Consider the following 13091-nt stretch of genomic DNA (forward strand, 5'->3'; position numbering starts at 1 on the left):
AAAATTTAAAGCATTATTCGTACGAAAGAAAATGCTCTCGTTTTTTGACTTTTGCGAATATAAAGGAAAAAGAAAAAGAAGAAAGAATAAATAAAATAAAATCGAGCGAAAAACACAAACGAATTCCACGATAATTCTCTCCCGCTTACGCATACATAACATTCTCTATTTTCCAGGACATCCGGAGCGCATAGCTGTCGTCTCGACTGGAAGAACGATGGCGCGGAAATGCGTGAAACGTAAGCGATATCCGGCTACCTCGGAACCACCTTCGAAAAGTAGCTTCTTGACGCGATCAACGGGGAAATCATCGAATCACGGGCAAAAGGGTGGAGCGAGACCTCGAATCGGGTGAAAGTCGGCAGCGTTTCGACGCGATCGAGATCGATACCGAGATCCACCCCTCTTGGGAGAGGGGGGTGGGAGAAGCGACGATCGATTTCACGAAGAGATACATCGGGCGCGGATGCGTTCGAATTCGAGCCACGTAGCAGCCGCCAATCGGGCTGCTCCTCGAGGAAATCTTTGAGGCTTTGGACTATCATCCGAGTGGGTGGGCGGTGTGGATGCTTTCGTAACCAATAAACCGATCCGCCTGGGCTCGATTCAATTAGCGGTTGGGGAAGGAATCGAGAACGAAGAGGCTTTCCTCTTCGTTCGCCCTCGTTGGAGGAGCAAAAAAAAAAGAAAAAGAAGAAGAAAAAAAGGGAGGAGCGAGATGGCTCACGAGTCACGAGGTGATACGCGTGAAAGAGGTTGAAGCTGACTGGCCTGCTTCGCGACAAAATCCTATTGATCGAGATGAGATCTCATTAAGGGCGCGCCTCTTTCGAGGGTGAGAGATCGAGGGAGCGGGCCGTCACTCGCGCCGCGGAAAATCAACCGTTGACCCGTGAATACGAGAGGGGAAGCGACGAGGAGTGAAGACGAAAGAGAGAGAAAGAGAGGGAGAGGACCGTTTTGTGCGAAACGCAGGTCGAGACACGTTTCCTGGCCGATTAGAAACGGTTTTCTGAGGCAAAGGGCCGGGATTAATATGTGCTTTGGACGAGTGCCGCGAGCTGAAACTTGCCAGACCGGCGTGAACACCGACGACAGCTGTCGAAAGGAAGACGGGGGGATCGTCGAGCTGTGTTGGTGGTCCTGCTCCGCGGGGATGGGGATGCTGTTGCCCGACGAGACTTACGAGGAACGTTCCTCGTCCTCGAGACGTAGCTCGTGCCCGAACGTTCTCGCGGATATCGACGAGGTCGAGGCGGCCAAGGCTTTGGCCGCGTTCAGAAAGTGCGACGAGTTCCTCAAGAGGCACGGGATCAGGCCCGAGTTCTTCTGCAGGCACAGGGAACGTTTGGCGCTCCAGACTTGGCTGTTGCAGAGGTCCAAGCTCTCTTCCGGTGAGTGTCTTTTCTTTTGTTTTCTCCAATGAGAATTTCGAAAATTTATATTATAAAATGTAATTCCTTTCGGTAAACGAAGTTTTTATAGTTCTTTTGTAGAATCTAGATTTATAGAAACGAACATAGAGAATTGGTATTATTTATTTTTCTGTATATCTTTATAAATGTCCTGTGTATTATCAGTTTGTAATTGGGAATAAAAGAATAGTTAGTTTTGTCGTGAGAGAGAAAAATAAGTATCCCATAAATGTTGACGTTTGTTTTACAGAAATCTAGATTCTAGATACCGAAACGAACATTAAATTGATATTCTTTTTGTTATCAGTTTGTAATTAAGAATAAAAGAATAATTCTCTCGTGAGAGAATCAGGAGAGAAGAAAAAATAAGTATCTGGAGGACAATAAATCTCGTCCCATAACGTTGACGTTGTTTTGCAGAAATCTAGATTCCAGATATCGAAACGAACGTAAAAATTGATATTCTTTTTATGTCTGTTTCGATATCTGCTCTTTATAAATATCCTATATATTATAAATTTCTAATTTAAGAATAAAAGAATAGTTCGTTTCTTTATCGTGAGAGAGGAAAATAAATATCCGGAGGATAAATCTCATCCAATACAACGTTGACGTTTGTTTTGCAGAAATCTAGATTCTAGACATCTGCAAAGGAGATATATAAAAATCGATATTATTTTTCTCTCTGCACTTTATAAATATCCTTTATATTATCAATTGGTAATTAAAGGATAAAAGAATAAAAGTTAGTTGCCCCGTGAGAGAATAGGGGAATCAGGAGAGGAGAAAATAAGTATCTGGAGGATAAATCGCATCCCATAACGTTGATCGAACGCGGGTTCCAGTTTATGGGACTTTATGGGATAGGCATCGCGATGCACCTGGCCGGCGCGAAGGGTTCGCGTTCCCTACGTAATAGATTTACGTAGAAGGAACGAACAATCGCGGATGACAATTTACGGTGGGGGGGAGGAGAGAGGGGAGTACGGCTCGTTTGAAGTTGTGCCATGCATCGAAAATAGGAGCTGTTCAATTGACCGATCGGAGGGGGACCATTTAAATCGACGTTTCTCGTTACTTTCACCGACGGTTATTTTGTTGTAGCGGTTTTTTCGCGCAATGAAACGCGTCGTTCTGGTAATTGGATACCTCTTTCCAAAAAATTTACGCCCTCTCGCTGCCGACGTAAAAACCTGATTCGCTTGGATTTATACACGTTCGCCTCGACCTCCTCGAACCGAGCTTTTTCTTCTCTCCAACGGAACCTTTAAATTATTCGAGAAATCTTCCAAGATAATTAAAATTCTAATGATACATTTTAAGATTTCGCGTTGATTATTATTTAACGGATTGAGGATCGCGAACACGTAGAGTAAAATTTCAGAGTAAAATTCTGGAAAATTATCGTCGAGAGTGAAAATTATAATTTTTCGTTAATGGATATAACATCGAGAGTGAAAATTATGATTATTGGATAATAATACTCTTCATTATCCTCCGATGAAGAATAAATTAACAACTCTGGGAAAGAATTTTAATCTCAAACGACATTATTCGAAACATTAAAGGGTACGTTTTTTCGCTTCGTCTTCCAAGTTTCACGTCGATTTAACGTCGAATCAAAACTGTCTCGCGAATTCAAAACGATTCGTGACTTTTTGGATACCCACCGCTTCGAGGTCGCGATTAGACGCGACACCAGTGACGACAATGAATCCGGTTTCTAATTTTCACGGCGATCGAACTCGTGTCGCGCTCGCTCAACATCAAAAACTCATTCTAACACCGATCGTCGATTTTTGCCTGGACGAGACGGCCAAAAAACAAGGCTGTCCAATCGATATATATATATATACATATATACGTATATACATGCAGAGGTCGACGGCTCGTGCATCCTCTCTTTGATGTTAATTTCGATTTCGAGGGAGGGAGGGAGGGGTAACGGCGATAATTTCGTTAGCTGGCTGTACTTAACGATCGCGGGCCCGTGAAACGTTGAAATTTCGCAGTCCGCGCCGTGCACCGTGCTAGACTACCGGAGGGCATTAATTTTTGTTTTTAACGAGCTTTACGTATTTATGCAGCGAGCCGCATTAGCGCAATTGATTTAATGCAGGGCATTAATCGAGCCCCCGTTCAACACCGTGTAAATTATGATTGGAAAAGTTCATTTGTCCCCCCCTCCCCTTCTGTTATTATCAACGTGGCAACTATCCTCTATCGATTAGATTTTACACCAATTTGCCGCGATTGTTTGTCGTTCGCCATTGTTTTTTTTTTTGTTTTTTCATTTGACGAAATCTGCTATTAATATAATCGAAAGGGAGAAAAGTGGGAAAATTTTGTTTTGATTCGAACAATCGGATTGGATTTAATTCATAGAGTTGAGATTCGATGAAAAAAATTTTTTTTTTCTGTTGTTCCAAGGATGATTAAAGAAAAGATGGGAAAAAAGTAATTTACTCGCAATATTTTAATTTTGTGGAAAAACGAGACTTTCTGCATATTTTTGCAATAATAATTGTGAAAATTATGCAAAAAGAAAGTGATAAAATTTTGTGTGATTATAAATTCAATAAAAAAAAAAAAAAAGGAATTTTACATCTTGCATCTGTGAAGAGGATAAATTTCATTTAATCTTTAGATTTTTCCATCTCCAAAATTATTGCCATTATTTGAATAGGACCTGACCAAGAAACAATTCTCACTTGGCCAATATCAATATTATGTTTTTTAAATACTATCCTCGAACTACACGGTAAGAATGTGGTATGGAGATAAAGTTTGCGGCGGAGCAAAAATGTAATTAAACCATGAAGAATGCAGGTCACGTTCCTATGGTTTCGCGTTTTTATGCGTAGAATTTAATCCGAATGGATTACGAATGCGGTGGATTTCGCGCGGAAACGCATCCATTTCCGGCCTTGCGTTAAAAGATGCGCCTCTGCTTGGTTGACCAAGCAGACTTTTGAGAATTTTGAAATTAATTGGACACCGATAATAATAATAAAATCCTTTGTAGAAATTTTTACAAAGATTTTTCTCTCTCGTTTCGTCATTTATCTCGATTTAAACTGTATCTCCATCGAGAGTTTGAATCTTTTTATATATTTTACGATACGAATTTTTTCCTGCACATTAGGATATAGAATAAATTCGTTCGTAAAAATATTTGACAGAATTACAAATAAGTTATTATAAATTTTTAAAAATATTCGATTAAAAGCATCGTTCGTATGCTGTTTAAAAAAAGAGATTATTTCCCAAACAACAAAACGCGTATCTTTAAAGATAAAAAAATTATTATAAAAATTATTATTGTGCTAGAAATATTTATAAATTATAAAAATTTGCCCCATCTGGTATTTAATTATTCAACAAAATTTTTTCAAATGGAATAAAAGAAAAAATCAAATTTTTCATTCACACGGAGAAATAAACGGAATTTAAAAAAAGTTTTCTAATTAAAATTATATTTGAATCATCCAACGAATTTATACGTATCCACGTAATTCTACGCAATTATATTCCACGTAAAATTGTCAATATTTACGTTCTCGAACGAACGTATATAACTTTCCTCGTCGATATTACTAATCCAAAATAATAACAACGAATCGAATCGTAACAAGTCGAGTCGCGTAACGTTGGTCGTAGTCGAATGAGTCACGTTCGTTCGTTCCTCGCGTTTAGACGCGTCAAATTATTGAGCTCGACGCCTCGGCCCATTACGCACCGTGTTTCGAGCAAGCGTCAGTTTAAGAGGTGCGCTCTTACATCATCGTCCCGGTTAAACGTATCGGAGTTGCTAGTTGAACGCGTTACCATTCGCGGTAATCTTGTCTGACGCGTACGTACGTGGTACACGCGGGGAGAGCGGTATAGAGAGCGTGGAAAGTGTAGCGCGTGTTGTTTAAAATGGCTCCTTTCCTGGCGGACGTACGTATTAGTGTTAACAACTTGTGCATCATCCGTACTGACAGTGCATACACGCTAAATTTCCCATTCTGGCCGCGTCCCGCTCGATGCACAGAACGAACGTGCATCGCACTCGCGTTATCATAAATTATTATCATTTTGTCGCGAATAGATAAATCGAGAATGCAAACGAACGAGATTATTATTAAAACGCGTGCATAAATTGGCGAGAGCCCTTTATCCATACAACCATCGTTTCATCTTTGATACCGTTTCGAAATAAATATTAAGTGCACAGCTGGGAAGAGTTTGCATTAGGCAAAATTCAATCGGATCGCATAATCTAACGAGTATGATGCGTAGTAGTGGAATATTTTTTTGTGTTATTTATTGTATACAAGATTCCGACAACAGTGCGAGACTATTGAGTCGAGGTTTATCTATTGAGGTAGATAAGCATTTTACGAAGTTCACGTTTTCATTTCGATACACGGATATATATTTATATATTATTATTCTTCTTATACTGGAAATTTTTCGCTATTTCGTTGGAGTTTGATGGATCTTGTAAGATAAATAACCGGAGTGCGTGGATCAGGTAGATAAGATTTCCTCGTTTTTAAACTTTTCTTTTCCAATCGGTGGAAAACAGAATCGGCTCCGCCGCTCTTTAATCGAGCCACGTTTCTCTCCATGGTGCGACAACTTTTCAAAAATTTTTTTAACTATCAAATCATTCGGGTTCGCTCATCTTCCGCTCTCCCTTCGACAACATCCTGGACGTTTAATTAAACGTCGAGGTCTCTCTCGAGATCTGGCCGAAAAATCGGATCCTTTTGTCCGTGGATTAAAATAAAATTAATAGTTAAAATCTCGAGAATTCGGTCGAGATTTTAGAGGATCTCGAGAGTTGGATTAATACGTATTCGCATCGTGTTGTAAGTATCAGCCGCGATTCCTCGTTTGTATTGGAAAGAAAATGGAAACGGTCGATTACCCGCGCGGAATACGCAATTACGAGTAAATTCCGCCGGTGATGTCCGCTTGTTTCCCCGAATCAGGATATAAAGGGCGCGTAATTGCGGGTACGGAATTACACCGTGTTTTATAATCAACGCGGGGGCGTGCATCCGGACAATCGGCCAAATTAACGTTTACCGGCCTCGAATTGCGTTTTATCATATTAATCGTGGAAACACGCGTACAAACACGAACAAAAATCGCTTTTTATCCCCTATCGTATCTTCCAATCTCGATTTACGCTCATCCGTCCAGCATAATCAGAGCTACTGATCCCTCGCTCCCCGTTAGATTATTTTGCAAATTTTTCTCTAGACTCGTCGATCCTATTAATCGTTGTTGATCATTTCCAATTCTTCGTGGTCGCGCATCTAATAACGGGCTCTATTGGAAAATTGGTAATCTCGATAACAGATAGACTCAAGGCATAAAAAGAAAGGAAGAAAATTTTCCAAACTTTCGATTCATTTTCCCCAACGCACGATGAGAATCATCGAACGTGTTACTATCATGGAATTCCATTATAGAGATTTTTTTTTCAAATTCGCTAATCCTGTTAACCATTGTTAATTAACCATTTCCAGTTAATTAACCTCTGGCAACGAGATTCTATCGAAAATTGGCTATATTGGTTAATAGATAATGTAATTACTCCGATTAAATGAAGGTATATTTAAAAAAAAAAAAAAAAACAAAGGAAATAGTCTCCTTGGAAATGGAAAAGTACAACACATCCTTCCACTTTTTCTGGAGAAGATTTTTGCGTTTCGGTCAACTTTCTTCATAGAACTTGTTCCATTTGTCATCGTCTCGGGCTCGTATCGCGTCAGCAAGTCACGCGGGCAGAATCGCGACAGAATTCGCATTGCCTGTGATAAACGTAAGAAACATCCAAGATACATTCCGAAAGAAGAAGTTTGATAAAGGATAGGCAATTTCACGCCGTGGTTTCCATTCAACATTCGTCGTCGTGCTCGAAACATTTACGGAGTTTACAGAGCGGAATCGATCGGGCCGACACCGTGAACACTTTACGTTGCTCGCTAATTATGCAATGATGATCGATTCGACATGGGTGGAGGAACAGTTCGAGGAAACGGGTTAGCGATAATGGTTTTTCGTTTGCTTTTTACAAAAGGTCGGCCATGCGTGGAATTCCACACTTGCGTGCTGAGAGACCATCGATTATGGAATATTATTATTATTATTATTATTATTATTATTATTACTATTATTATTATCATCATCATCAGCTCGTATCAGGTGTATCTCTTGATTTCAGAGAATTGCCGAGTGACATTAACATTCTATTTTCGCATAGCGAATTAAATTTAGTAAATGTAGTGATTAATTTAAATTATAATCCATGGGTATAATAATATATATATATATATATTTTGTTGTTCCACGTGTAATTCAATTATGGGGATGATATAGATAAATGTAGATAAATGTAGATAAATGTAGATTATACGCGGAGGTAATAATTAGGTTCATTAAATATTTAGTAATTAAAATAGAATGATAATCAGATTTATCAAATATTCAGTTAAATGTTAGATTGTTGCATGTGAAATGGCCGATTGTAAAACTATTAAATAATATTTGTCAAATTTCTCTTCTCCCTTCTCCCTCCTCTCGCTCTTCGGATCGGATAAGATCGAATCGACAAATTTTATCCAACAAATTTAAATTTCATTTGCAACAAATTACATTTCGGATTCGCATAATTCAAGAATCGATTCAACTTCCTCCTCTTAGATTTAATTCTCGGTGTTGTCTGTCGACAGGGTGTAAAGGAATTTTTCACGGAGGTATTCATTTGGGTGAACAAGGGTCGCTTGAAACGAACAATCAGTCTAATTGGAGGATTTGGCGGGGCGATCGGCAATCAAAGACAATAATGCGGATTCGTAGGCCGTGAAACGGCCACGTAAACTTACATTGAGCCTGTGTCAGTGGTGGATCCGTGTAATTAGCGTGCTCCCTGGTAATGAAGCTCCCATTATAGGCCGGGTCGTCGGTTAATTAGGTTGCACGTTTGATTTATCGCGATCGTGAGGTGTGGCGGATGATAGTGGCGCATGGTTCGCGTCCTACGCGTCGACTCCTCCCATTGAAACATCGATGAAAACACAAAAGAGCCGTTTGTCCCGTAATTGAAAGCGTTGCGATCCCCCTTGAGCCTCGTTTCGATTTCTTCGCCCTTGTGGACGAGAAGACTATAAGTTATCATCCCGCTATCGGTGGATGAGGCTGTGTTGCAACACTTTCGATCTCCGAAATGGAAACTGAAACCAGTGACTTACACTTTCTGCAAAGAAAGAAAACAATAAAGTGGTCGAAGTGCGTGGAACAACGCTTCACTTCGAACGATATCATTAAAAATTTGAGACGAGTTGAAAATACATTTTTCCCAAGCTTTTGTAGTTTGAAAGACTCGATGATAATTCGATCGTCTCGAATATTCTCCGCAAAAGTAAAATACAAAAATCAATGAAAGAAAATTCACGTTCTTACGAATTACAATGGAAATTAATTCCCAATGAATCACGGACTCGTTGAACGCGTGCAAAAATAAATTTTCATTCTACAAAGCAAGATCGATATATATATATACAGGAAACGAAAGAAATAATACTTGGACTTGGAGGAGGAGAAAAAGGAAAAACGGAGAAAAAATTTGGCAAATTGATCGAGTCGACGAAAAGGAAACGTGGTTGGTCGGTCCAACACAACAGGTCTTGAATTTAACTTAACTACACGCGATAAATCATCACGTGGCGGTCCCTCTACGTCGCTGAAGGCTCTAGGCGTCGGTATCGCGCGCGCGCGCGTTTATTCCTACATTTATTCGGGCAAATATATGGGCGGGCATTTATTATGAAAATTGATATTTCGAGCGAAGGGCCGGGACCGTTTGACGGTGTCTCGCGCGTCGTGTCCACCAACCGAGACGAATAAAATCAATTTCCGGGTCCATTGAGCGTCCGCTATGTCGGCTCGACGCGCGGAAGGATGCACGTGACCGCCTTTCCGACGCGTCGATACGCTTTTATAATAATTTATCGCGGCTTCCGCCCTTTGTCATTTTGCGTTATCGTTATCGGTTGACTCGATTCCAGATCAGTCGAGGAATTTTCGCTTCTCGATTAACCCATCCGAGTGGTCGTGTCGTACACGAAATGTAATTTAAAGAAGAAAGGAGAAGAAAGTAATAAATTTACGAAAACGAGTAATTTTAATAGGAATTAGTTGTGTATAAAATAATTTAGGGATTACGAAAATAAATAATAAATAAAATAAATAAAATAATTAGGGATAACGAGTATACTCAGATTCTTTTTTTTTTTTATTAATCTGTATATGAGTCATTTCAAATTTTATCACTTCGAATGTAATACAACGAAGATGAAAGATTAACCCTCTATTGCATTCCAGAATTAATTGCAATTAATGGGAACTTAAATTTCAAAGATATGTGTTTTTATATGGCATGTAAAATATATATAGGGATGCACCCGTCAATGTTTCAAAAAATAAGAATGATGTTAGAACGCTGTTATTATTTATTTCACGCTCATTTTTAAGTAGACAAACAGCCGTGTATATCTTTTTCAATTCGTCATAAAAATTCATGCAATAGAGGGTTAATATACTATAATGTAACAATAGCCAGGAAAAATAAATACGATTAAAATAGTTGCAGAAAACAATTGTAACTTTTAATGAATATAAAATTTGAAAATATTAGTTTTTCGATTTCAAATTGTGTCGCAAAAATGAAGAGTATATTCGTTATACACAGCTAATAACAGTTAATATTTTAATCTAGTATCTATCTTAAAAAATTACGAATCCTTTTTTCATTAATCTATGGATCATAGTTGCCAATATATACCTAATTACAATATATTATTTCAAATGTAATACAGAAAGATTAATATATGTAATGTAAACAAGTACGAAAAATTTACATTATCGTTGAATCCTACATATAACTCTAGTGACGAATCGTAATAACGGAAGAGGTAATCGCAAATTCGATATCGCGTCGTTACGTAATCAGGCTCGAAGAATCGACGTTTTGGAAACAAGGAACCGTAACGAAAGAGACCTCATTCTCGATTTTAATCCGATATTAAATTGAAACACGTCGATTCGGGGAAGCGTTTATCCCGCTCAACCAAGCGTGCATTGCGCGTGTGACCACGCGAAATAGGGATTAGTCGGATCGTGAATTATTTTAACGGCGGGATATCGAGGGATACGGTTCTATTACAGTTGTTGCCGTGGATTTCTCTTTGCTCGATTTTCTTCGTTTCCATTGATTCGCGCGGGGATGGTCGAAAAATCGAAATGGAAGTTTCCTCCCCCGCGAGAGAGAGGGAGAGGGATCGAGAAAGAGTCTTTAAATTTATCGGTGTCGGTGAATCGAGCAATTTTTCAATAAAACGAAGCTTCGTCGAGATCAGCGAAATACCGTACCTCTTTCTAACAACGGTGTAGGTGGATCGTTGAAAACCGTTTACGAGCACAGCGGCCGGTGATCACCTTTATAGGTGACATTTACGACGGATAATTACGCTTAGAGAAAAGAAAGAGGTAATTCGTTAATTCTTGTCGCGGATGTTTCGTTTAACGCGTTCGTACGACTTTTTTTTTATTTTATGACGCACGGTATGGTCAACTTGTTCCAAAAAGAAGAAAAAAATTGGGAAAAAGAATTTTCCGGATTTTTTTTCCCCATACAAGTGGTCGATACAAGTGTCGTCACACCAGTGCGCGTCGTTATTTTTTTTGCATTTTTCGCCGTTTTCACATTCTATCTCGTTCCCTTTCACATTTATCAAAAATTCTTTACTGGGATAATACAATATTTCGTCGTTAGGAATTCGTTTCAATTTTTAACGCCCTGTCCAATGCATGAATTGGAATAGAAAATTAGTTGTAAATGTTTCCGATTCGCGAAAAAGAACGAGTGTATCGCGATCGAAGATTCGCGTTTTCGTAAATTTTTTTTATCGAAGAAGAAGAAAAAGAAAAAGAAGAAGAATTTTATTCTTGGTCGATCGTCGAAACGAAAACGCGATGAAATAACGCGAGAAATTCTCGTGACAATCGTGTCTCGGGATAATATTGATCGAGGGCTAGAGAGGAATTAAATATTTGATGGGGACTTTTTAGCTCCGGCCAGATTCTTTATTTAGCGGGGCGATAACGGTGTTGGCCGAGGAACGAGATTAAAAGTGGCGTTCGTAATTACGCGATTAAATTACTCGGCGGTTTCTTTCGTTCCCCGTTCAACTCGTAAGAACCAAGAACTGGTTCAGTTTTGAAACAGAACGACTTCCGACCGGCAATTTCCGAGTAGATCTCTTTTCTCGTATTCTTTCTTCCTTCCAAGTTTTTATTTTTATCATTTTTTTCACCTGCTAGAATTCACTCTGCAGCCTTATTTCTCACTATGGATAGATAGATAGACGAATCAAAATTTTTTCTCAAGCTCCATTCTCACTTTACAATATTCAAATTATTACACAGAGGAAAAATTTCATCTCTGGATGATTTCCACGTTGACTCAAATTTCCTCGAAAATATCTGTAATCCGTAATAATTCCAAAATACGACGATCCAACGAATTTCTATTTGTCATTTGTATTTATTACATCGTCGTTTTCAAAATTCAAGAAGAAAAATTATTTCGACGTGGAACTTTTCGATCAACGTATAACCGTTTCGATGGTGTTAAAATACGTCGATTCTTCGGTATCAGTCACCTACGTAGGTCGAGGAGAGAACGATGGCTGTTTTGGCTGTTTCTCGGGAAGGAGACTTGGAGGTTCCTTGGGAAGAGGGGAGAGAAAGGAAGAGGGTAGACGAGATGGAAATTTCATCGGGATTTATTAGCCACGGGAAATCGACTGGGGCCCGTAATGACCGAGGCATTACTAATGGGGCGTGAGGAGGGCAAAAAAAGGGCGGAACTGGCTGCCAGCGTAACAACGGTGATGCAAAAGGGAACAAAATGCCGTCAGGTGTTGCACCCATAAATCACGCCGCGTACGTACCTTTCTCGATCTTCGTGGTGACGTGGCACGCCGCGCGTTTCGCGCCACGCCGATCAATTCGATAAATAAAACATGCAACCAAGTATCGGCCATCCCCCGTTTCTTTCCACGATCATCTTAATCCAGAAGTGTTCTTCCGCCTCACGCGAGACTCCGAATTTGAGACTCGTTCCACAATTGTCGATGCGAGAACAACGTTCCGTGAGGAAGATGTTAACAGACGCGATATTATCGATCTCCGCTTTTTCATTTTTTAAAAATTGTGATACAAATATTATTCGAGGAATTTTATCTTATAGAGTTTCTTCTCTTGGAATTGGAGAGAATTTTTCTATCTCTCTATAGTATAGAGCTTATTGTTTCGGATTATCGTCGATTTTTTCAAATTTCTATTTTCATTGGAAAAAAGGCAATCGTAGGAGAGAGAAAGGAAAGGGAAAAAGAAGGGCGGAGATAATTTCGGTTTTCACGAGCGTCGACTTCATTTCCATCATCCTCCCGCCACGAAATTGCTGATTTAACGTGGCCTATGAAATATCCCGTTCCACGTTTCGCCAACGGCGCCCTAATGTAAATGTACGATAACCACTATAGAAAGTGTCTCTCTCTCTCTCTCTCTCACCCTGTGCATTCACCGGTGAATAGGGAGCAGACGCTCGTCCCC

At 39.5% G+C, this 13091-nt stretch overlaps 2 protein-coding genes across 2 annotated transcripts in view; both read left to right on the plus strand.

Annotated features, from left to right (window-relative positions):
* Positions 1 to 688, plus strand: part of LOC116186035 — a 28607-nt gene extending 27919 nt beyond the window's left edge. Inside the window, exon 2 of the mRNA XM_031512115.1 lies at positions 177 to 688. Within this exon, the coding sequence (XP_031367975.1) occupies positions 177 to 355 (179 nt within the window). The 3' untranslated portion in view covers positions 356 to 688. The remainder of the gene's footprint in view (positions 1 to 176) is intronic.
* A 63-nt stretch (positions 689 to 751) lies between these two features.
* LOC102679382 (unconventional myosin-IXb) overlaps positions 752 to 13091 on the plus strand; it is a 57963-nt gene continuing 45623 nt past the window's right edge. The window contains 1 exon segment of the mRNA XM_031512124.1: positions 752 to 1394. Within this exon segment, the coding sequence (XP_031367984.1) occupies positions 1037 to 1394 (358 nt within the window). The 5' untranslated portion in view covers positions 752 to 1036.

The sequence above is a fragment of the Apis dorsata genome, unplaced genomic scaffold (genome assembly GCF_000469605.1).
Source record: "Apis dorsata unplaced genomic scaffold, Apis dorsata 1.3 scaffold_390, whole genome shotgun sequence".
Classification (NCBI taxonomy): domain Eukaryota; kingdom Metazoa; phylum Arthropoda; class Insecta; order Hymenoptera; family Apidae; genus Apis; species Apis dorsata.